The sequence below is a fragment of the Ailuropoda melanoleuca genome, chromosome 18 (genome assembly GCF_002007445.2).
Source record: "Ailuropoda melanoleuca isolate Jingjing chromosome 18, ASM200744v2, whole genome shotgun sequence".
Taxonomy (NCBI): domain Eukaryota; kingdom Metazoa; phylum Chordata; class Mammalia; order Carnivora; family Ursidae; genus Ailuropoda; species Ailuropoda melanoleuca.
Genome location: NC_048235.1, coordinates 17,932,042 through 17,958,581, shown reverse-complemented (window position 1 = coordinate 17,958,581; position 26,540 = coordinate 17,932,042). Strand labels below are relative to the sequence as shown.

General features: G+C 35.8%; 1 protein-coding gene across 26 annotated transcripts in view; it reads left to right on the top strand.

Moving 5' to 3' along the window:
- The window catches only part of PCM1 (pericentriolar material 1), an 83,215-nt gene that overhangs the window by 44,569 nt on the left and 12,106 nt on the right, over positions 1-26,540 (top strand). For 16 of the 26 annotated variants that reach the window (XM_034647723.1, XM_034647727.1, XM_034647730.1 and 13 more), the window contains 9 exons: positions 2,164-2,522; positions 9,656-9,820; positions 12,095-12,151; positions 14,658-14,830; positions 15,185-15,316; positions 19,586-19,706; positions 21,277-21,435; positions 21,680-21,813; positions 24,154-24,288. In XM_034647723.1, the coding sequence (XP_034503614.1) occupies positions 2,164-2,522; positions 9,656-9,820; positions 12,095-12,151; positions 14,658-14,830; positions 15,185-15,316; positions 19,586-19,706; positions 21,277-21,435; positions 21,680-21,813; positions 24,154-24,288 (1,435 nt within the window). Of the gene's footprint in view, positions 1-2,163; positions 2,523-9,655; positions 9,821-12,094; positions 12,152-14,657; positions 14,831-15,184; positions 15,317-18,695; positions 19,210-19,585; positions 19,707-21,276; positions 21,436-21,679; positions 21,814-24,153; positions 24,289-26,540 lie in introns of those variants that run through there. The other 10 variants (XM_034647732.1, XM_034647739.1, XM_034647742.1 and 7 more) reach the window with 4 other exon arrangements.

Here is a 26,540-nt window from a genome sequence, read left to right as displayed (position 1 = left end):
TTTTACTTGATTAAACAAAATCTCTTAGAATTCAACTTTGTATTTGACTCTAGGAATCCTGTGGTTGACCTCCTGGACTTGTTCTTTGATCTACTAACCATTTCTTCCAATTAAACATCCTATTGCTCTTTAAAAGTACTCCATTGTCAGAGCCAAATGGTGTTTAAGGCACAGTTGCCATTCAGAAATGATGGTTGAATGAATTTCCATCATAAGCAATAAATATTTGTTCAAAGCTTTAGTGAACAATAGCTTTGCTGTTGGAAGCTCCCTACTTCACTATTATCCATATTTTATATATAATTAATAGTAAAAAAGGGTTGATCTGGATACATAATATTATTTGAGACATTTGACCTACTTCAGATTAGACCTCATCTCCTCCCCAAAATGTCAACTGTTATAGGTATGTTCCCTGAATTAAATAGCTGGAGATAACAGAAGGTCAGAGGAAACATTGTAGTCTTGAGCTGGGGTCAGAAAACTTTTCCTATTGGAAAGGGCTTGATGATAAAAATTGCAGACCATATAGTGCCTGTCATAACCATTTATTTCTGCCATTTTTGCACAAAAGCAGCCATAAACAATATGTGAACAAGCAGCTGTGTTCCAATAACACTTTATCTATGGGTACTGAATGTGACTTTCATATAATTTATGTCACAAACTATTTTTCTTCCTTTGATTTTTTTTCAACCATGTAAGAATATAAGAATATTTTACTTTTTTATAGGAATCATTTTAGGGGCGCCTGGGTGATTCAGTCAGTTGAGTGTCTGACTTTTGATTTCGGCTTGGGTCATGATCTCGTGGTGGTGGGATCAAACGAGCCTTGAATCGGGCTCTGTGCTGAGTCTGCTTGAGATTCTTTCTCTCCCCCTCCCTCTGCCCCTCCCCCCTTTTCTAAAATAAATAAATAAATAAAGTCTCCTCTCTGCCCCCCCAAGAAAGAATTCATTTTAGCTCTCAGGCCATACAGAAATAGATAGCAGGCTGAATTTGGCCTGCAGACTATAGGTTTGCTAATCTTGTCTTAATTTGAACCCTGTAGGTCAGTGTCTCCTAAGTCATGTTCTTTGGAACACTATTATTCATGTCAAATTCTGTGATAAAAATTTTGGACATCTTGCTCACTATATTCCCTTCTAAGACATTTGTATAGCATATTGGCATGTTTAAAGTTTTGAGGAATCTTGCAGACATGTTTAACTTTGTCTGTTGTTTCCCAAACTTAGATGATCAATAAATACCTGTTAACATATTAAGAGATGTCGATGTTTAGCAGATAAAATTTGGAAAATGACACCGGACCAACAGAACTAAACTATACTTAATGTGTGAAGGAATAAATTACGAGTTACAGGGACAAATTGTTTCACCAAATTTTCACCAAATTCCAATTCTATTTGAACAGCTTTAAGTGACAGATCTGTGTATATCCCTAAACCCTCTACTACGTATAATTCTTTCTCAGCTACTCCTACAAGTGTTTTGTTTTTTCCCTTTATGTTCCATCCTTTTTTTAAATTTTTCTTTCCCACTCTTTTTCATCATGAGTGCTAGATCTTTTGTTTGCAACTTTTGCCAGTGAAAATGGTTTGCTGAGAAGGGTCTGATATTAAAGTTTAAAGAGGCTCCTGGATGGCTTAGTTGGGTAAGCATCCGACTCTTTATTTTGGCTCACGTCGTCATCTCAGGGTTGTTAGATCAAGCCCCATTTCGGGCTCCACGCTGGGAGTGAAACCTGCTTAAGATTCTCTGGGGTGCCTGTGTGGCTCAGTCAGTTAAGCATCAGACTTCAGTTCAGGTCGTGATCTCAGGGCCCTGAGATTAAGAACTGTGTCAGGCTCCACGCTCAGTGTGGAGCCTGCTTGTCGCTCTTTCCCTTCCCCCGTTTGTACTCTCTTTCTCTCAAATAAATAAAATCCTAAAAAAAAATATTCTCTCTGTCCCTCTCCTCCTCTCTGTTTCTCTCAAGAAGTTTGAAGTAATTAAGTACATTAGCCCATATAATACTTACATATTTAATGTATATTTCTGTGAAAATGCTTTTATAGCTTCTTGATGTTTTTATTTGCCTAAATCTATTAACTATATCTGCAGTTTCCCGGTAAACGTAGAACTCTGTCATCATGTCTATAAAAATTTATTTTCCTTAATAAGGAATCAAAAACAGCCCGAAGAGGAGGTAGAAAACAGTAGGACACCGTGGTTATATGACCAAGAAGGTGATGTAGAAAAGCCATTTATCAAGACTGGATTTCCAGTGTCTGTAGAGAAAACTACAAATAATAATCACAAAAATCAATTAGATACCAGCCGGAGAAGACGCCAGTTTGATGAAGAGTCATTAGAAAGCTTTAGCAGTATGCCTGATCCACTGGATCCAACAACAGTAACCAAAGCATTCAAGACAAGGAAAGCATCTGCACAGGCCAGCCTGGCATCTAAAGATAAAACTCCCAAATCAAAGAGTAAGAAAAGGCATTCTACTCAGCTGAAAAGCAGAGTTAAAAATATTGGTAAGTGTTAAAATTTGTTGAATATTGATCAGTGTAAATGTTGGTAACTTTATTCTGGCATGTTGACATAACTTCATTTCATTGTGACTAAATGGATAAGCACTCTTCTAGACCTAGTTGAGTAAAGTTATTTTTAGTCACCTTTATAATTTTTTAATATAAAACTTATCAAATAGGGTTTAATGTTGTAGATATTTTAAGACATATTTATTCTTTTCTGTGGTTCTTTAAACTTCTTATATTTCCTGTGTATGTGGTTACTGTGAGGTTAGAAGATGTTTTCCAAATCTTACAGGTTACTAAAAATTGCCAAAGTGTGCAATTTTTACTGTTACTCTTTTTTAATATTGTATCTTCTATCAAGTCCCACCACGCTGGTCTGTTTGTCATGTCCTGTTGCCTTCCCCAGCTACTCTCATCTTCCTTCCTGCCTCATCCTGCCTCCAAATCTTTCATGGTGACTACAGTTTGGAATGCCTTCCAATATGCTCTCAATTCACCTACATTTAAGACAAATAAATATTCTATTTTCTAAGAAATCATGGCTATTCCTACTGCATAAAATAGCACTGGTCTAACTCAGTGCCTTTCAGACTTCAATGGGCATATTTTCATATTAAAACATCTGGAATTTGCACAATGAAAAACAATGTGTATTCATTCGGTTGGTGTAAGGTGGGACCCAAGGATGCATTTTTAATAAGCTCCCAGATGATGCTGATGCTGCTTGTCCATGGTTCACGCTTTGGATAGCAAGGGTTTAGTTGACTAATTTGCTTTTGCTACATATTAGCTTGACTCAGCATATATTAGATTCTGCTATCAAGTCTTTGATTTTGTGTGTGTGTGTCTTAAAGTAGGGCTCTCACTGACAGATGGCTTGAATGCCTGTCGAACAAATGTGTATGTTTCTGGCAGGTATTTTTTACTTATAAATAGAAGAGAGCACACAGATCAGAATGTCAATCTTTGCCTTGAAGCAAAAAAGCTGAATTTTATATACAGAATCATAATTCTTCAGAATAAAGGGGTTTCAAAAATAAATAGACCAATTATTTCTAGGTTTAGGTAGATATGGCTTATTAGTTGGCTTACGGGTCTCCTAAGACCCTGCTACTTAAAGTGAAGTTCACAAACCAAGATTGACAAGACACAGAAACTTAGATATATAGACCTTTGGGTTCCTAACCAGACAGAATCAATCTGCCTTTAAACAAGATTCCCAAGGAGAAACATTAAAGTTTAAAAAGCATTGCCCTAGCACACTCAAATTAACTGGCTGAATGAGAAAATGCTAGAAAATAAGTATTAGTGTTTCTTCATTTATTCATATGACAAAAAGCATTTCAGTGGGGGCAAGGCAATAGAGAATAAGAAGTTCGATGAGCTACCCAAGGGGCCACTCTCTATACATGGCCATGGTTCATTATCTACTTAAATGTTCTCTGGTGGCACCAAGAGAAATCTTGGAGGAAGCAGAGTAGTTGGTTTTTCTTTCATTTGAATCACTGACTAATTTGCTACATAAAATCAGCTCCTCCCAAACCTATATAACTGATGAAATATTTCCAAAGATGATAACGTGTGCTGAGAAAACTATCATCCCTGTTCAAATTTGCTTGTTTCACCATCAAATCAGATTCTTCAGATAGGAAGAGCTGTAGGAACCAAGGACATGAAGGATATATGAAGAATTGAAATGAAATAAAGCGGCAGGTATTCTTCCTCACATCCACAGCTTTCATCAGATTTTTAAGTGTTTCAAAAATGGCTAAGATGAATGCAGCAGATGTTTACAAGTGAATTTTTTACCACAGGGTTTCCTAAGACCTTCTTTTCCTTGCATATATTGGGAGCTTCCGAGAGAGAGTTAGCTATATGTGGTGATTTTTCAAACTTTTCTGGTTATAAGTCTTAAATACTTTGTTCTTCAGCACCAAGTACAATCTCCTTGAACCCAGAGCAACCTCTCAAAGCCACAGCCAAAAAGCATCCCTTACAAACTTGAAGGAGCATCTTTTAACTTTAATATTCCAGCTTCTAGTTAATAAAACTATTTTTACCTAGCACTAGACTTGGTAAATTCTTCAAAATTCAAAGAACATCTGTGGTTTTTTTTTTAGATGGCATGCAGTTAACACTATAAAAAGAACTTTGATAGGATATCCAATGACAAAATTCAATAAAACATGGGTTGATATTTTCCCTTATTAACCAAAGTTAATTTTCTTAAGGACTAAGAGCAAACTTGCTTTAAAAGTGGTTTCATCTATGATATTCAAAGACTGCGGTGTAGTTACAGGCCCAAATTTCTCTGAATGAATCAACCAATTCACCAATGTAGGTGAATTGAGAGAATATTGGAAGGCATTCCAAACTGTAGTCACCATGAAAGAAAGTTTGGAGGCAGGATGAGGCAGGAAGGAAGATGAGAGTAGCTGGGGAAGGCAATAGGATATGACAAATAGACCAGCGTGGTGGGACTTCAGTTGCTGTTTGAGAGAGGCAGCACAGCCAATCATGCTGTCCCAGACTTACTAGACTGAACTGTTTGTATATGTTTTTGCACTTGTGGAGTTTTCAGAAGTGGCATTGCTCAATCTTCATTTAACATTGTTTCTATTGGTGGTAATGTATGTTTAATCTTTAGAAGGTCTTTATATGTAAAAGTACGTATCACTGCATGTGAAGTAAGTTTTTATAAATTATGTGATAGTGATAATCATCTTTTAAACTTCCATTCCAATTCAGACTTCCTGAGTTGAGTATGTTTCCTTGCCTTTCTGTGTGCTTCAGGTATCAGACTGTAATTCGGCTATACTCTACCAGGTCCACTTCCTTTTTGATATTATTAGAGAGCAGTGGGATCATATAATCTAGATTTTCCTCCTCCTCTTGGAAAATGGAATAGAACTGTTAATGTACCGTAACCACCCCTAAGTCTTTTCATTTCTTTTCTCTATCCTTTCCTCTTGTTTACGAATGAAGATTGAGATGAAATGGATGTCAAGCATTAGGAGGGGCAAGACCGGACAGATGTGGCCCGGAAAGAAGCAATCTTTGTTAGATTCAGAGAGATTATTATTTATATAGGCAGAGAAATAAGAACGTAGCTGGAAGTCCCAGCTCCCTGTGTTCTTGGTTCCATAGGCCACAAGGGGAACACTGAAACAAAGAAGCCAGGTGACAGTTATAGCAGGAGTGGTGGGACCCCAGTTGTTGAGGAGCCAATGCTGTGCTGCAGCTACAAACCACTTTACAGTCTGGAGGTGTGTCCTTAGAGTGTGAGAAGGAAAGGTCTCCTATTTTATCAGAACCCAGGAGGAGATAAGAACCTCTTCATGACAGCTTTACAGGAGGAGGGGGAGGCGAGTGAAAAATGGCCACGTAGCAGTTCCTCACAAGCCTCCCATGTTCTTGTGTTCTGTGCTCCAGGAGGATCATCAGGCTTTCTGTCAAGACTTAGACTCAGCTGCAGTTCAGTCCTTACGTTTGTGGCCTGTATGGATATGTGCAAGGTCTCCAGGGTGCCACCAGAGGACATGGCTGAGCCATGTCCCTAAAGTGGAGACACAACTAGAAGTACTATTTTTTCTAAATATCTCGTCAGTTGTGCTGAGAAAAACAGATTGTGCGCAAGGCAAAGAGTGATGTGTGGGATGGGTCACGCCCTTAGGCTAATGACCATCATGTAATGGTGGTGGTGTTACACTAGCTGGCCTAGCCAGTGTAACTCGGAGGTATCGTTAACCTTCATTAATTCTCTATTTTGTCTGTTACTTTTGGCAGTTGTATGCCCTTATTGCTGGACCTCTTTATGTGAAAGTCAAAAATAACCCAAGAGGGCTCTTTTTCCAGTAAGTTTTGTGCAGAATGGATCAGAGTGGCTAGACTTTAGTCTGAGAGACCAACAAAGAAATCAAGAACCCAAGTATAAGATGATAACTTGAATGACGGCCTTAAAAATAAAAAGGAAAGATTAACTCCAGATTGGATATTACAGAGAATAAATCAGTAGTATATAGGGAACTTACGTGTTATTAGCAGAGCAGCAGCTGTGGTCTGGAGAATGTAAGTAGCAAGGCTTTAGGTTCTGTTGGCTCTTTTAGTGAATGTCAGGGGCAAAGATCAGAACTCCACAGCTCTTGGAGAAGACTTGGTTGGAGGACCAACATCCATGCACGTCCTATTCGTGACACCTCCCTTCCTTCCAAGAATAGCACTCTTTGTCACTTCAGGGTAATAATGGGAAAGGGTGTCGCTGAACAAGTAGGCGGCGTCCTCCCTCCCTTGCATCTGGGAGAGCATTTGCCTTTGCAGCTGAGGAGACTGAATAGAGAAGCTTCTTCTTACTGTCTCAATGGGAGACTGACGACTTGTTAGCAAAAACATTGCTTCACCATTGGAGTGAGACTTCCGAGTACTGTCAGCATGCCAGGGAAGCTACCCAGCAGTTGGGTCCAGCCTTAAGGGTAGATATGAGTCCTGACTAGCCCAGTGAATGTAAAAATGCATGTAAAAGGGACCAGCAGCCAGACAGAAGACAGAAGCAGAACACTAGAACAGGTAAAATCGAATAAAAGCTATCATTGAAGGAAATACAAAATCATAAAAAACAGATTGAACTGTAACAAATTCTGTAGAACTAGAAAAAATGATTTTCACATTTAACGTTTCGACTCTTCAAAAAAGAGGATGACTGGTATTAAGTCCCAAATTACCAGCCTAGAAAACTGAGGGAAAGGATTATGCCATTGTACAGAGCAGAAAGTACTAAGCTAAAATCAAGAGGAAAATGATTAGAGGCTTAATGACAAATCTTGCAGATATGATATATAGGGAGTACTAAAGGAAGAAAAAACAGGAGGAAAGGCACTAATTAAATAGATAATAGTAAAGGGGAATCTTTAATGAAGAAAAGACTGGAAACTGCGGATCAAAACAGCTAACTGTTGTCCAGCCAGCCAGGAGGCAAGGGGGGAAAGTATACACATACCCCTATGTATATTCTGATAAAATTCCTTAATTACAAGGAAAAAGTAAAATCTAGTAAGCTTCCAGACTGCAAGAACAAGTTAATACAATGAGAAAGAACCAAACTGACATCAGACAACACAAGAAGTAGAAGAAAGTGAAATAATGTCCGTACACAGACAAAAAAAAGTGCTGCAACTCAAGAATCCTATATTCAAACTAGAGCCTTCACTTGTCAAGGTGAAAAGATCTTGGTGCATCTTATCTGAGGAAAACAACGGAAACAACATATGAATCAGATTAGGCACCTTTATAGGGAAAGGTAAAAAGGAGAGGTAACAATTCAGTAAAGAAAACAATAGATCAATCTCAGTTATTAATATAAATTCAAAAGTCAAATATTAGCCAATTTAATCTGCCAGTATATCAAAAAGAATATCAGACTGTTGTCAATAGGGTTTATTACAGAAATGTCACCATTGTTCATTATCAGGAAATCTGTCAACATAATTTTCATGTCAACAAATTGAAGGACAGAGGTCATATAATCATAGTGGTAGATGAGATAAAATTTGATAAAATCCTAATAAAATGTACAAGTAAAATGCACCCAAGAAGGCAGTTATTTAATATTCCATATAATGAAAGCTCTTAGCTAATGCCAGTCATGAACACCATTGTAAGTAAAAATACTCCAAATATAATCTATATCAAAAATAGAAATTAAACAGGGCTTCCCTCTCTACCACCATCATTATCTAGCATTGTTTAGAAAACATTATGACAAATTAAATAATTGGCATAAATATTGAAAAAGGAGGGAAACAAATTTTATTTTTTCTGAGAGAGCCTAGCAAACACTGGAAAATAGCTACTAAAGTTAATGTAAATTAGTAAAGCAGCTGATTATAAAATAAGTATGCAAATATTTTTCTCTATCATAGTAACACTCAGTAGAATGGAAGTCTTCCCATAGTAGTATCCAAAGCTACTGGGGGCGAAATCATTAGGAATAAATTTAACAAGGAAAGTACTAGATGTATAAAAAATTGTAACTATTTTTGAAGAACACAAAACAAGATTGGACAAATGTAAAAAACATAACCATGTTTTAGAAGAGATTGTATAAAATTATTAAATACCAGTTCTCGAATTAATAAGTGCTTTTAATGTGATTCCATTTTGAATCCCTGTGGACTGTTTTTGAAATTGGAAAAAAAAAATCTCAAAGCTTATGTGGAAGGACAAATGTCTAAGAATAGCCAAGAAAAGGGGCGCCTGGGTGGCTCAGTTGTTAAGCTTCTGCCTTCGGCTCAGGGCATGATCCCAGAGTCCTCCTCTGGGAGCCTGCTTCTTCCTCTCCCACTCCCCCTGCTTGTGTTCCCTCTGTCGCTGGCTCTCTCTCTGTCAAATGAATAAATAAAATCTTAAAAAAAAAAAAAAAAAAAGAATAGCCAAGAAAAGAAACTACTTACATAGGACTTACCAGATGTTTAAGCATTCTGTGAAACTTCTATGGCTAAAAGAATGAAGATGGCATTGGAATAAACAGAATGCCCAGAAATAAACCTCATAAATAATGGAGATTTAATATATTGACCAAGGTTGCATTTTATTTCATTGGGAATAGGGTAGGTATAACCAAGTATCCAAGTGAAACAAAATAAAGTTGAATTCCTAACTTGTGCCATCTAGCAAGGAAAATTTAGTAGAATATATGGATAACCTATGAGTGGATAAGACCTTTACTAGATATTACACACAAGTTATAAGAAGGCAGACATATCTGACTAATGCCCATTACTCTTCTCTCTTGTTATAGACATTTTATGTAGATTGGATGTGATTCTTTCTTGTATTTCCTAATATTGAAAAATGGTTAACTTGGAGACTAGTAGAGAATTTGGGTCACATAAGGCCTACAGTATAGTTTGAGTTGGGATGTACTCATGAAGGTGGTGTCAAAGGACGATGAAATGTTAGAATATATTACTGTTACCCCATGCTTCCAAAGGTTATCACAAGACATTGTATTTACTGTTTTCTATTTATACAGTATTCTAAATTGAGTTACCTGTACTATTTCACTATGGAAATCAATTTCCCTTTCACTTTGAGTTAGTTGCAACTGGTAACAGTTGTCACTTTTTTTACTCAAGGGTATGAAAGTGCCAGTATGTCTAGCACATGTGAACCTTGCAAAAGTAAGAACAGACATTTAGCCCAGACTGAAGAGCCTGTTCAAGCAAAAGTATTCAGCAGAAAGAATCATGAGCAGCTGGAAAAAATAATAAAATATAGTAGGTCTACAGAAATATCTTCAGGTATGTCCTTTTTTGGTTTGCTTTAATCTAAGGACTTCTTCATCTTAGATTTGAAAAACAATTGGTCTGTCACACTTTTCTGTCATGTGCAAGGTTTTATATAAGTAGAGATTACAGTATACATTCCTTGATATCAAGAAACGTAAACTGGAAATATTTTTTAATATTGTGATAGTAGCTTTTGACATTTTTTGATGAAATTTTAAACAAAAAAGTTTAGTTGACATTATTGGCAGCTGACTTGAAATTCTGCAATTCTTCTCTGAATAAGAATTTGATGTAAAATCATATCATTCCCTGCTTAAAATCTCTGGCTTTACCATGCTTACAGGGGAGAGTCCAAGTGCCTTAATGTAACATCTGGCCAGCAGAGATTTGGCTCCTTGCATCTCTAAACTCTTTCTCCCCACCCTCTGCCCTTGAAGTTGCCTCTTTCCTTGGCACTGGACTGAAGTTTTCGCATAGCTATCCTGCTGTTTTTCACCTCAGCAGGTCTTTTCTGCCCCCAGTCCTTTTTGCTCTTTGTAAGCCTTTTTCTCTACTGGAGTCTTAAATAAAATGTTAATTCTGCAACTCTGAAATTGCATCAAATTAAAGCTTAGATAATTTTTCCTTTCTCCTTTTTCGTTTCTGTTGTAGCCTGTGTAAATCTCTTCTGTTGCCCATATCACATTATCTAGTATTTACTTGTTTAAGTGTCTTTGTCACCTTTTTGAGTCCCTTGGCAGCAAATAATACCTTTTCATATTTGTGCCTTAAACGTTCCCATGGTATTGCACACATGGTAGGCACTTACTAAGTGTTGAATGAATGAATGAATGAAGGGAGTTGTATGTGTTTGCCACTGTTTGAAGTACTGGTACTTTCTTGTTTTATAAAGAACAAGTACATCTCAAAGAAACATGGAGAGGGAGGCAGTAAATAAAGACCCTCAATTCTTGGGTGTCAGTAAGATCCTTGGTGAAAAGTCAGAGTAGCAGCTACCATTTGTATTATGCTCTACTATTTACAGATTAAACCAATTACTGATCTCATTTGAGCCTCATAATGCTATGAATTGGTTTTATTTCCATCTTGCAGATGAGGAAACATGGTCAGAGAGTATCCCTGTTTTTTTCCCAGCATCATAAAGAGCTAGTAACAGAAACTGATACAGTTTTTCTGGAAAGCTTGAGAAGTCATGGCCGTATCTCAGTAATTGTACTTATCTATGCTAAGGAAACAAAAATGAAAAAAAATATTGGGACTTAGTGTCATCTGAGCTATGATTCCAAATATGTTTAAACAAAAAATCAGAATGAATAAAGGCTAAAAGAAAATGCATCAAAATGTTAATAGTGTTTTTATCATCTTTAAACTCTTCTATATTTTCTGAACCTTTCATAATGAGTATTTATTGCTTTTATAATCAGAAAAGAAACATCACATTTGTTTGTATTTTGAACTGACTTCCTCGAGGTCATACTGCTAAGAAATGGCAGAGTGGAAGTTTTAATCCTGGCCTTCTCTTAAGTCTAGGATCCTTTTGACAAAACTATCAATTTTCTTGACGCGAGCCCAGCATTTTACCAAAATTTTATAATTTTATCTCCTTTCACTGTCTTTATCAAAGAGTGAGATCTTCAAAGAGTAAACAGTTGATGGAGATTGGGGAAGGACACTAAACTGAAAGGCTTATTAATTAATTGGATTATCAAGTTACCTAATAATGGATAGTTGGTCATAGGACTTCAGATCTTATTACTGTTACTTAGAAAAATACAATGATTGAATTTTGGTGCACTAAAAAATGTTTGAATTGTGTAAATATACCGTGTATATTTACATATTCACTTTCTAAAAAGACTTATTTTTAGTTTTAATCGTTACTCAAATTCTTTATAGCATAGACTAGTAGTTTTTGTTATATGATTACTAGAGTGTAGCATGTATGGCTGCTAGTATTGAATTTTACAGTCTTCTCCTCCCTCAAGAGTTGTGGGAGCATCACCTTGACACGTATATTTCTAAGGGTGAATGGCGGAAATTTATTATGATAGTCGTCATCAGTCACGTTAAGCTTCTGCATAAGTTTATAGCAAATCTTTTGATATTTTCCCTAATAAGATTATTTTTAAATTATAAACCATACCTTGTGATAACATTTCAGTTCAGGCAAACAATTTTAAAGAAATTTGCTTTTTTTTTTTTTAATTCACTTATTCATATTATGGACCCTGTCTTTACTATTCATACACATTTTATGTTCATCCTTATGTCTGCCCTTTCCTACAGCACATGCTAGGAGAATACTACAGCAGTCTAACAGAAATGCATGCAATGAAGCGCCAGGTAACAATCTGCTTAGTTTTGGTGTCCACTTTTTGTTAATTTTTTCCATTAGTCTTAAATATCCTTAGTTTTATTGCTCTGATTTTTTTTTTTTAGATGTAGCTTAGTGTATATATGTCATTTGGCTTGTAAAAGTGAAAGAGAATTCATATTCATAAAATTCTGAAGGCTTTCATTTGTAATTCTTGGGTGGTAAAATTAGCTGCTTTTCTTGTTTTAATTTTTAGTTATTGTATGTAACATAACCAGCACATTCATAAGGATAATAAAAAATCTTTTTATAATTGATTGTTTTATTTGAAGTTATTCATTTTGTAATTCTTAAATGCTTAAAAGCATTAATATTTTTGAAACAAAAATAGTTATTTTTTCCTAGCTTTGATTTACAGTGTTAAGTATTGTGTGTAACTTCTGTTGTCCTTGCTTATTTTTCATTACTAGTCAACATCTGCCAAAAAAGATAAGCCAATGAACCATTAAATAAAATCAGTGACATGCAAAGACCATGATAAATAAAAATACATGGAAAATTACAAAGATTCCAAAATACTGTTTTTGTCTTTACACTGTGTATTTTCTTTAAACATGGTTCTGTGCGATTTAAAATTATAAATATTTTTTAATGCCTCCTGTACTATAAAGAAGTGAAAAGTAGAAGCTTGTTATGAATCTCTAGGAGAATCTAAAGAAAAAAATAAGGATGTGGCGCAGACAAAGTTTGAATTATATCTGTGACGCTTCCTAAAGAAAAGAACTCTGAAAAATAGAGAGGATAAAAATAAGATAAATTCAGAGAAACCTGACTGAGATCAAAGATTTTTCTAGTCTACCCTAATGCATTTTAGTTCAGGGGGAGAAACTGGCGAAAACTTTCCATCTATCTATTGCAGGGCTCGGTGGGTGGGCAGTAAAGCATGTGTTCAGCATCATTCATTATTCAGGAATAATTTAATTTTTAATGATACATAATTTAGAGTGATAATTTAATCACATATAGAGGTATGACAGATGTCATTAAATATCCTTTGTTCTTTGAAATAATAAACATTTTCTAATTTAACTGGTCAAACTATAGTATATAAATTGGAAGTTTATCTGGGTTTTTCCTTTAAGTAGAGATTTCCGACAGAGATAGTTTTGGTTCCTGCTTATAATATCACATTTGAACATTTTAAAACTAGTAAGAGAACTTTAGTATTTTATTTAATACTCATAAATGGGGCAAGATAGGGAAATTGCATATTTAATATTATAACTTACTTGTAGAAATTATGGCCTTAAGGTGTTAATATACAAGATGTAAGTTAGTAGGAAGTTTTTTCATTAGGCCTCATATCCTTTGCATATTCTTACCCTCTCTTACAAAAAGTGAGTTAAATCTTTATGATCTTTGTATAATTATTTAAAAGCGCAGTATATTAAAAACTCAACATTTTAAATTCTCTTTTTTAGAATCTTGTCACAGGTATTTGTGGAACCTGAATATTGAACTATCCATGGTTCTACTATTGCTCTGAAAAGGGTACAGAGTTTGATAGCTAGAAGAACTACTTAGAGAATTTTTTTAAGATGTTATTTATTTTAGGGAGTAAGAGTGTGCACACACGTGTGAGAGCCGGGGGTGGGATGGGGTGGGGATTTGGGGGAGAGGGAGAGAATTTCAAGCAGACTCCACTCTGAGCGTGGAGCCCTATGTGGGGCTCAGTCTCATATCCCCGAGATCATGACCTGAGCCTAAATCAGGAGTCAGATGCTTAACTGATTGAGCCACCCAGGTGTCCCCAGAGATTTTTTTAAATAGAGAACTCAAAATGGGAACAGTTTCTAATTTGCACCCTTAAAAATAAAGGTATGACTGTATTCCTTTAAGAGTAATAACTTTGTGTTATCAACAAATACATATAGCAGAATTATTGAATGATGCCTAGATTCTGTAAAACTGAAAACGTGCATTGGGTCATGCCTGGTCCAACTTATACTGAGTGTGTCAGTAAGACCTAGCAAAATGGACCTATCTTGTTTTACATTCAAAAATTCAATTTTCCATCAATACAGCATGATAGCTGAGATTTGAGAATTAGTAGACCTAACTAGATAGACCTTAAAATATAGCTTTTATTGCCAGCATTCAGTTTATTCTAAACATTAAATGAATTTCCTTTTCTGTAACAAAGTTCATATTTTTTATTTCTTTCAAGTGCTGAAGGATTTCTGCTGATTATTCCTGTGAAATTTGTAAAATTTTCCAGATAATTTTTTTGAGAAATAAGTATGGTCTGAGTAATGCTAGGTATTTCTCTAATATATAGTATATATCTTGATATTTTTGAGATTATTTTTATCTTGGTAATTTTTAAGATTCTTTTTCTACTTTAAAAGTCCTAAAATAGAATTAAGTCTGTTTTGATTTTTAAGTAATTTAAACCTGAGTAATGATACAAGCTAATAGAAATTGTCAGGAATGTATTTTATCATTGTTAACTTCCTGATCTTTATTATCTTCCAGAAACTGGGAGTGATTTTTCCATGTTTGAAGCTTTGCGGGATACTATTTATTCTGAAGTAGCTACATTAATTTCTCAAAATGAATCTCGTCCACATTTTCTTATTGAACTCTTCCATGAACTTCAGCTACTTAATACAGACTACTTGAGACAAAGGGCTTTATATGCATTGCAGGTATCTGGTACCTAACATTCTTTTTCCTACCCTGTCTGGTACCTTTTTTCTTCGTGATTGTATCTGGTTGCTTTCTTAGACTGAAGTACATCTTGTTCCATGTGTGTTATGATCTGTTTTTCATGTGCTTTTTTGCCATTTTATTTAAAACTCCTGGTATAGCTTCAGTAGCCTTTAGATAAAGTCTTTCTCTGAGCAGTTTTTTAGTGTTTTATCTTTAATGTTATTTCTTCCTCAAAATTAACCTATGAGGTGAGGAGCATTCATTTGCTTTTCTGTCTGCTTTTGCGTTTAAATTGGTGATAAAAAAAAATAAATGTTTTACATAAGTAACTATCTTATTTCCTTATTTAGGACATAGTATCCAGACATATTTCTGAGAACCATGAAAAAGAAGGAGAAAATGTAAAGTCAGTAAATTCTGGTACTTGGATAGCATCAAACTCAGAACTTACCCCCAGTGAAAGCCTTGCTACCACTGATGATGTAAGCTGATAATGATTAGTGAACGTAGATAAAACTTCAGTATGCAGTAAACAGAAGTTAAATAAGTACTTGTAAATTGTGAATATACCTGATGCTTGGTTTTGAGCTTTCTTAAAAAGCTAAGTGTAACACATTTTGAGGTGAGGTATAAAACTCAATTAAAATATGTCAGCAAACACTGGAAATTATGTATAAATGATAGATTTTAAGGTGTAAAACTGTATTTATATTTCTAGTGCGCATCATAGGAATTGACTCACAACAGACATTTAGTAAAATTTGTTGTGTTTATTCAAGACATTTGGTAAACCAGACTGCAGTCAGATCACAGAGCCCTAAAATAAATAAATACAAGATAAATCAGGTCTTTGGGTTAGAAGAGAAGCCTGGACAAAAAGAAAGTCATCCAGGAAAAAAAATGTAACTTAATGTATTCACGTTTATGAAGAAAATTTTGAATAAAGTAAAGGAACTTAGGGAGTAGAAAAGAGTGGTGCGGAAAACGGTGCATTTTCAGTAATCTGTGTTTTCCAGATAGTCCCCACGTAGCACATAAACCAGTGAGTGACTGGATGGCAAACTGCTAGGATAGTGAGGAGGTAATGTGCTAGGTATTTGGAATTCACTTACTTAAAGGTTTGGACCCTGATTCTATTATAAAAGGTATTATGGGGTCCTCGGATAGCAAATACATCTCTTTTCTCTGCCAACTCTAGTACGTGGATTTTCACGGATAAGAGTGCCATAACTGATTAGCATGTATCTGCTTTGTGTAGAGAGCTGGAAGCGGTGTTGCTGTGTTTCTGCCCATGGCTGATATAGTAGCATTGTAACTTTTTTTTGAAAAGATAGTATTTCCTCAAAAGATTTCTTGGTGTTTTTTTTTCCCCCACATATAGTAATTTCCTTATAACTGTTGAGGACTTTTCCTGAATTCTTGCTCTTTAACTTATGCTCATTTTTAAAACAGTACTTCCCCAAGTCATCTTTTCTGCTTAAAACCTTAGGCTCCAGCTCTTCTATCACAAACTAAAAAGGATATGGTTTTAATTCACTTTACAATGTCAAATATAAATTAATGTAAGTAATTGTTTCTTGGGATTGTTATTATAAATTGAAAATTGCATACTCCATTTTGTGGAAAATGGAGAGAGTGGTCCAGCTTTATAGATAAAGTAGGGGATATGCAGTTACATTAAAGTTTATTAGGCACTGAAATAACTTGCTGAGAGCATGAATGGTTTCTCTGCCTCCTGTAACTGCATTGCCTCCGTTTTTATCCAGATTTCATATAGGTGGCATTACTTCGTTAATTTAAAATATTTGAGCACATTGGCTTTTACCATCAATAGCAAATTGAAAATTGGAAATTGAGCTACAATATATGATAAAGTTAACCTGACAAGATTTTAAAGATTTTTCTTTACAACTGCTGCAGACTTAAATAAAATTTAAAGATACCGACCTGCTTAATAAGTAGTTGTCTTAGTTGGGGTGGGTACAACAAAATACTGTAGACTGGATGGTTAAACAACAGCCTTTTATTTCTCACAGTTCTGGAGGCGGGGAAGTCCAAGATCATGGTGCCGGCAGATTTGGTACTTGGTTAAGGCCCTCTTCCTGGTTTGCAGATGGCCACCTTCTCCATGTGTCCTCACATGGCTCTGGTGTCTCTTTTTTTAAAAGGGCACTAATGCCACCATGGGGGCTCCACCATCATTACCTCATCTAAAACCTTGACTACCTCCCAAAGGCCCCACCTCCTTATACATTGGGAGTTAAGGCTTCAACACATGAATTTCAGGGGGGAACACAGAGATTCAATCCATAACCATATAGACTTGGCACAAATAACTCTACTTAGTATTATTTTTAAATAACTAAATCAGTTCTTTAAATTTTCAGCCAAAACTTAAATTCATCATTAATGTTAACATCCTCCCTCTATTAATGCTATTTAATCATCATCAGCACAACATGTAGTGTTCCCACCCACAGATCTAGAGCAGTCCTGTCCAGTAGAACTTGCTACAGTGATGGAAATGTTTATATGTGCATTGTCTAATATGGTAGCCATTAGCCACATGGGGCTGTCAAGCACTTGAAATGTGGCTGATGGGACCAAGGACCTAAATTATAAGTTTTAGTATAAATAGGCTAGCAGTTTCCATATTGGACAGATACAGACTAGCATTCTCCATGTTTCTAGGCCAAGGTCTTTTTTTTTTTTTAAGATTTTATTTATTTATTTGAGAGACAGCAAGAAAGATCACAGAGGGAGAAGGAGGGGGAGAAGCAGAGTCCCCACTCAGCATAGAGTCCTATGCAGGGCTCAATCCCAGGACCCTGAGATCATGACCTAGAGCCGAAGGCAGGCACTTAACCAGCTGGGCCACCCAGGCGTCTCTAGGCCAGGGTCTTTTGAGCTCCATTTATGGAGCTTGCATTGGCACATTTCAGAGTAAGAGCCTTCGTGGCCAGGAAGGAAGTAAAAGTTGTCATCTGGGAATTACAAGTCAAAGGGGGGATGAAGAATTGAAGTTTAGGAAGAGGAAGAAACACTTTTTATCTTCTATTCCACATGCCATAAAATGACAAAAGCACATCTACCTTCCAGTTTTAATTGAAGGAGCAACGAAATGGTTCCATTTTCTAAAACATGTTCTGTAATGCCTGAATTTCTTTTAATCAGAGACAGAACTTTCGTTTCATAATTGGAAGAGAAAAATTTTAAAGATTTAGCTAGGAGAAAGAACACAATTGTGAAATGAGTTTTAGAATGTGAAACTCCCCTTAATCACAGTATACACAAAAATTATTTTGAAATTAAAGTCCTAAAAAGGCTAAAACTATAAAACTTCTAAAAGAAAATCTTCATGATTTAACATAAGCAAAGATTTCTTAGGGTACGAGAAGCTTTAGAACTATAAAAGAGAAGATTGATAAGTTAGACTTGATTAAAAATAAAATCTTTCTGCTTTTCAAAAGACACCGTTGGGAGAACATAATCTTAGTACACATATCTGACAATGACTATATAAATGACAAATCCAGACTACATAAAGAACTTGACAATTCGCTTATTTATAAGACCAACAACTCGGTAAGACAGGGGCAAGAGATTTGAACAGGCGCTACATGAAAGAAAATCTGTTAACTGGCCAATGTGCAAATTAAAACCATATGAGAAATTTCCTCACGTGCACTAGAAAAGACTGAAATTAAAAAGATGGACAGTAAGAAGTGTTGGTGTGAATGTAGAGTGATCGGAACTTTCACACTCCTTATGGAATTATAAAAACTTTGGAAAGCAGTTTGGCCGTTTCTTTAAAAAAGTTAAACATAAACTTGGCATGTGACCAAGGAATTTTTCTTCTAGGTATTCATCCAAGAGAAATGAAAACATATGTCCACAAAAACACTTGTATTCTAATGTTCATAGCGTCTTTAGTCATGATAGCCTCAAACTGGAACATCAGCAGATAAATGGATAAACAAAATATGGTATATCCTTACAATGGAATACTGTTCAGCCATTCAGAAATAATGAACTTCTGAAACACATGACAACATGGATTAATTTCAGAAACCTGTTGAGCAAAAGAAAAGAAGCCAGACACCGAAGAGAATATACTGAATGGTTCCATTTATATATCAATTCTAGAGCCAGCAAAACTGATTTGTGGTGATAGAAATCTTATGAGTGGGGTGTAGTGGAGACCGACTGCAGAGGGATACAAAGGAACTTTATGGGCTGATGGAAATGGTCTTTATCTTCAGGGAAGGTGGTTACATGGGTATATATATATATTTTTAGAACTCATCAGACTGTACACTTAATGGATACACTGTTGTATATAAATTATATTTCAATAAAGTTCATTTAAAAAATACGAATGATGCTGTCATGTTTTTCTTCTGATAAAACCAGATATAGTAAGGTCCTGGGCATTGTTAGGTTTTAGAGATAGGTTAACTTACCTGAGGGTGTAGAAATAATTTAAAATGTCTGCTTTCCCAAGTTAGAATTTTAATGAGTAGCTGCTTCTGTGTATTTTCATTTTTTAATGACATATGTTCTGTAAGATTACTTAATATTTTAATGTTCTCTGTGACTGTTCAACCTTTAATAACTTTGGTTATATCCCAGTTTTAAGTATATAATTTTATGCAAATACTTAGCTTCTATGGTAAATTTTTAGTATTTGTCAGAAAATTTTTAAGAGAAATATTAGTGATTTTTATTTGTTTTTTTAAACCATAACTTAGGAAACTTTTGAGAAGAACTTTGAGAGAGAAACACATAAAATCAGTGAGCAAAATGATGCTGATAATGCTAGTGTCATGTCTGTATCTTCAAATCTTGAGCCTTTTGCAACAGATGATCTAGGTAAGCAGAATTTTTTATAATCTTAGAGCATGACTTTAATACAGTCTTTGAATTACATTGATTAAGAAACAAAAGTCCAAAAAAGGCAAGATGTGGTGGAAAGACTGTGGACTTAAAAGTCTCTCAGTGTCTAAGCCAGGAATCTCCTGTTAACTCTTTAGCCTTTGGCAGATCATCTCGTCATTCGGACTGCATGTTCTAAGGAAACGGGAGTCTTACCTACCTTGCTCTGTGTTCTTTGAAAAATACATAGAATTTTTGGGGCTCCTGGGTGGCACAGCGGTTAAGTGTCTGCCTTCAGCTCAGGGCGTGATCCCGGCATTCTGGGATCCAGCCCCACATCAGGCTCCTCTGCTATGAGCCTGCTTCTTCCTCTCCCACTCCCCCTGCTTGTGTTCCCTCTCTCGCTGGCTGTCTCTATCTCTGTCAAATAAATAAATAAAATCTTAAAAAAAAAAAAAAAAAGAATTTTCTACATGTATAATAGAGCTGAAGAAATGTTAATTTCCTTCCGGTAAGGGAAAGATGATCCTTTAAGGTTTTCTACTTAGTGGGAAAAATTCAGAGGTGTCAGGGCCTCATCCAATCACATTTTCAGTAACAATATTCACTTCATAATTTGCAATAACTGAAATTTCTTAGCATAATAATCTAGTGAGAAACCCAGGTAACTCTGAGTGTGCATAACGCATTGCACTTTTTTTTTCATCAGTAAAACAAGCTTGGAGGGTTGTATAACTCAAAGGGAAGAAGAAAACCCAGAGTCCCAGACTTGGAAAGGAGACTAGGGAAAAGAAAAATGTACCAATTCGTTTTCCTGGCTGTAGCCTATCAAGAGATTGAATCATTCAGACCTCCAGAGCATTTAGTTGGTAAAATCTAAGTCCTATTATTCTAGTGTTTGTTCTTATGATGAGAACAAGATTTAGATAATTCCAAATGGCTCCCTACAAAGAAAAGGGCCAAGCCTTGCCCTGTTATTAGGTACACACCTTTTACCAAAGCAGTAAGTCTTCCTTTTGCCTTATCCTATTAACGGACCCTAAGCCTAGCTCCCTTCTGAGTAAATACCTGTCAAGTCTGAACTGATCTCATCCCATTTTAGAGAAAAATTTCCCTTTCCCCTTTAGTTTATTCTCCCTTTCTGAGTTACTAAATGGCTTTGAGTCCTATCTGTTTTGTTTCATTTACTGATTTTTTTTCCTCAAAATCCTTCACTAGCTTTGTCTGAAGTGGACAAAGGAAAACTGGGAAATCTCTTGGGCCTTTTCCTTACTTTATTTACTTCTGTTCAGTTGGATCCTTTTCATCAGAATTTGGGACATCCTGGGATTTATTTTCTTTGTACTGTTCACGTGAAGCAACATGATGACTAGTGAAATCAATATGGACTTCAGAGTCTAAGAGAGTAATACATGCGAAGTCACCAAACTAGTAGTGTCTGGAGCTTGTTAAAGCTACTTTTCCTTACCTACAGTTAGACATTATTTTTTTTTATTAATACGTTGTGAGGAATACATGATAAAGTTTGCTTTTATATTTTCTCAAAATGTTTCTGTTTCATATGTAGGTAACACTGTGATTCACTTAGATCAGGCATTAGCCAGAATGCGGGAATACGAGCGTATGAAGACTGAGGCCGAAAGTAGCACAAATATGAGATGCACCTGCAGGATTCTTGAGGCTGAGGATGGTGCCGCTGCCCCAAGTACGGTTGCTAACTTAGAAGGTGTGTTCTTGGCAGAGTACAAGTACAGAAACTACAGTTTTCTATGTAAAGAAAATGTATATGCCCACCTGATAATAGTTTTAGTACCACTTTCTTTTAGTTATTAAGGTGCTAAAACTACATAAATGCTCCTTTGTATTAGAGTAAAATCATCAGATTTTAATATTTAGAGTTCCGAATAAATGCGTATATATAACGTCACAGGCTTTATTTTGCTAATGAATCATTTTCTTTTTAAAAAAAGAAGCTCCTGTTGAAAATCATGGTTCACAGCAACCTGTAAGCGAAGTTTCTACTGTCCCATGTCCTAGAATTGATACTCAGCAGCTGGACCGGCAAATTAAAGCCATTATGAAAGAAGTCATTCCTTTTTTAAAGGTAAGCAATAATTTTTTAAAACAAATACTTTCCCCATGTTTTGTTGTTTAATTCTTACAAAAGACTTCATTGTAGTAAATTCAGAAAATAACAGGTAAACAAAAGAGAGCTAAAAACACATCAGTTTCGTCAGTTATTCTGTAAATTTATCTCCCGTTATTTGTTAAATATGTACTCGCCTCCTGGAAAAGAGTATTTCTATTCCTATAAGTTGTAAGAACATGCATATGTTCATGTAGATAGATGCATAGATTTATTTGAGAGTTTGAAACCATTCCTTCAGGTGAGTTGACTTAAACTATGCAAGCAGTTATTTGCTTTCATCTTAGGTATAGATAAGTGTTGCCTCTTTTGTTTTACATTTTAGTTTTATCATGAGTGATCCATTAAATATTTGTAAGCATGTCTTTTTTTGATAAAATTAGGTATATGGCCAGCCATATTTACTTAATATGTTGAGTTACTTTCTAAGGTTTAAAAAATCTGAATGCTTTAGCTTTATGCTTAGGGCATGCAATCATCTACAGTTAGGAAATTTTACTGCTTTTACCATTTTGTGTCTGATTTAATTGGTAACCCCTCGTAAATATTCACTTAACTAAATTTAGCGTTTCAAAAAGTTTTTGAGGCTAACAAAATGAGTAGAACTAATGATCTGATTTTAACTATTTTGTTATGTCTCATTTTGCTTCAAATCTTGACTTTCTTGGTAGGATTATAGAACTTCTTTGTTAACGTCAGCATTATATCCAGTCACCTAAGCTAGACTTCTTGACTCTCATACCCTCTATCACCAGTGAGTCAAAAATTGATTTTTCCACTTAAGAGCAGTCACTTTTCCTTCCTTCTCTCCAATAACATAACCTTAATTTAGATCCCCATGTTTTGCCTAGACAGCCTGTCATAATAGGCGTGAAATGAACGTTTACTAAGCAGACTCCCTAGGCTTCAAGAGATTTCACTACTGGACCTGGTTTACTTCTCCAGCTTCATCTCTCCCCACTCTCCATCTGGTCCCCTCACTCACTCACTTCAAATTACTCTACATTTCCTGTTCCTACCATTGCATTTTCATATATCAGCCCTTTGTGCAAGTTGTCATTATTGAAAATATAAAATTCCTTCACTCTTTTCTGCTTGGCAGAAATATCCATTCTTCAGAGATAATTGTTGTTTCTAATATGCTACCATAGCTCCTTACAGAATCTAGTGTGTGCTGCTTTTATTATGTCTGTATATTCAACAAGTAATGAGTGTCTCCCATCAGCTGGCCACTGTCCTAGGTGATAAATAAGACGCAGCCCTTGGAGTTAAGTATCATCTGTTGGACAGTGCATAGCATGTAGTGATTGATTATTCATATATCTGACTTTCTCCTCTGGTATTTGATCCCTTGAAGACAAGGGACTGTTGTCCTTTTTTTTTTTTTTTTTTTTTTTAACTGCCTGCCCTGTTACAAGATTTTTTTTAAAATGACCTTAATTCCTTCAGTTTAAGGAACCTTAGAAATCATCTAGTTTAGCCACCTCATTTTAAACATTTCTATAGAAAAAAACAAAACCAGAACATGAACTTACCCGAGTAAAGGTTGGAAGACCTGCCCAAATGAGTTTAGTGGCAGAAGAGAGATGAGAACCTTGAGGTACTTGATGCAGATGTTTTATGGACTCACCTCCAAAAATGCACCGTGATTTGGATTATTAGGTAGCTTGCACATGCTTCTAAAGGAAGATGAAGGAGAAGAGGAGACTTGCCCAAAAAGGCTTGTTAGGAAAGTTAGTGGTTCTCAACTGGGGGTAATTTTGACCCTAAAAGCATTTTGTAATATGTATAGACAGTTTTAGTTCTCAGGACTTAGGAGAGTAGAGGGTGCTATTGGCCTCTAGTGGGTAGAGGCCAGAGTGCTGCTGAGCCTCTGCACTGCACACAGTGTCCGGAATGCCCAGCGAGGCTGCAAAAGCAGAGTTAGAAGATACATGGAGAAGTGGGGAGCAGGTGATTGTAAGAGTGTGGTTGAAATGCACTGAACTGTAGATGGGAAGACCGGCAATATGGAGACTAGGGCATGAGTAGTTCTCCTTCAGATACAGGAAGGAAGTAATGAAAAGTATTGAATCAGCCTGTTTCTTTTACTGGCTGTTCCCTGCTGTAGTGGGTCAAAATGTACAAACCCCTTAACACATGTAGTGCAGGAGTTTGGCTCTTCTTACGAATAGATACTTCTAAATGTATATCTGAACATTGAGAAGCATCTATGCAAGAAAAAAAAAGTCTCATGTGAATTAATATTTTTTAAACAATAGGTAAGTTTATATCCTAACCAGCTAGCATTTTTCTCAGGAACACATGGATGAAGTATGCTCCTCTCAACTTCTAACTTCAGTAAGACGTATGGTTTTGACTCTCACCCAGCAAAATGATGAGAGCAAAGAATTTGTAAAGTTCTTTCATAAACAACTGGGAAGTATATTACAGGTAAGAGTTTATACTCTGTGACTTACCAATATACCCTCTAGTTGGATTTTTTTTTTTTTTGCCATTTTCTGGCAATATGCAATTTATTCAAGCAAATGTCCATTCTCGTATCCATTGGGGATGACATTTCAATACCTTTTTAGGTTATTCCTTTACCTGGTTTTAAAAAAAAATTGTATTATGGGACACGTGGGTAGCTCAGTTGGTTAAGTCTCTGCCTTCAGCTCAGGTCATGACCTCAGGGTCCTGGGATCAAGCCCCACATCAGGCTCCCTGCTCAGTGAGGAGCCTGCTTCTCCCTCTCACTCTCCTGCACACACACACACACACACACGCACATACACACACAGTCTCTCTCCCTCTTTCTCCCTCTCTCTCAAATAAATAAAATCTTTAAAAAAAATTGTATTAGGGCCTGTGTCTTCCTTTGACTCAATCATCTGTAAGGCCTACCCAAACTATAATAAAATTTTGTTTTGATTTTTCTGCTACCCAGTGAGAACATTTCAAGGTTGTTGTTTAGGAAGTATTCTGTGATATTTTCTAAAATAATTTTTTTCCAGTGTGGGAAATTTTAGAAAATAGAAACCATGTGTTGATTGTAGAGACTTCCTAGGCTATAATAGTAACTTAATGTTAAGGTTGTGATTCTCAACTGGGGGCAGTTTTTCAATGCCCGCAGACATTTGTCACACAGGCAGAAAGTGGCTGGTACTAATGTCTTGTGGAATATTAATATTGCTAAGGTTGCGAATCCCTTTGTTAAGTAAGGCTACCTTAATATAATAAACATCTTTACAGTTCAATACACTGATATGTTTTCCCATTGAGATAGTTCAGTGATGTGTATTATTACTCCAAACTAGGAAATATGTTTTTCTTTTCATCTTTATTACAAAAATTTCCCATAAAACTGTTCCTTTCTTCCTATTCCTGTTTAAATTGGTTTTAGAGAAAATATTATCACTTTGTCTATTAATAACTTTTTTTTTTTTAAAATTTTATTTATTTATTCGACAGAGACAGCCAGCGAGAGAGGGAACGCAAGCGGGGGGAGTGGGAGAGGAAGAAGCAGGCTCATAGCGGAGGAGCCTGATGTGGGGCTCGATCCCATAACGCCGGGATCACGCCCTGAGCCAAAGGCAGACGCTTAACCGCTGTGCCACCCAGGCGCCCCTATTAATAACTTTTTTAAAACCTGAGGTTTGATACAAATTACCATCACTGTAATTTTCCATTTTGTTTTTATTAAGGCAAAAGTATAAATTCAATAATAGGTTTTAAGTCATGCTGGCTCTATTTAATCTAATTGCTAACACATAATCTATAAGGAATATAAGACATTTCTGTTGTTAGCAGTTTAAAAATGTTTAGGATAATTTTAAGTAGTTAGTTTGTTCCTACAGAAAGAAAGAACTCCATTCTAGAGTCAGGCTCAAAGAGAAATCGTTTATAATTAAATATTTTTGCTTATCAAGATCCATGCAGTCCTTCCTCAGTTTTGTCTGCTGTTACATAATTGAGATGGATGCCAAAGTATTAATTTGGAAATAAGATTTTCTTCTAAGAAAATCTGGCTGCTTTTCTTTTATCCCATTCCTGATTTTTTTTTTCCACAAAGGGACCTAGAGAAGAATAAAGATTAGTTTATAGTAAGTCTTGCTCAGACTACTGAAAATTTTTCATGAGGTAGAGTTTAAAATACTGTCTTCTACTTTTTTCTCTAAGAAACCTATTCAGTGAATTTTTTTTTTCACGAGGCAGCCACATTTATACTTCTTCCACAATTATGCTAGATAAGGTGTTTTTTGGAGGGAGGAGACATAGAACGTAGTTGTTTGCCTGTCTTCTAAATGGCATAGTCCGTATTTTTAGGAAGAAAAAGAAATGCAGTTTTATAAAAAATGTCTAGAATATAGCTGACTTACTCATTTGATAATGCTGTATTTCAACTTGAATAGAACTTAAGTTTGCTTTTATTTTATTTTTTTTTAAAGATTTTATTTATTTACTTGACAGAGATAGAGACAGCCAGCGAGAGAGGGAACACAAGCAGGGGGAGTGGGAGAGGAAGAAGCAGGCTCACAGCACAGGAGCCTGATGTGGGGCTCGATCCCATAACGCGGGGATCACGCCCTGAGCTGAAGGCAGACGCTTAACCGCTGTGCCACCCAGGCGCCCCTTAAGTTTGCTTTTAAACTTGATTCTGAAGAAAAAGTTTAAATTAGAATGACTGCCTGGACTACATAAAA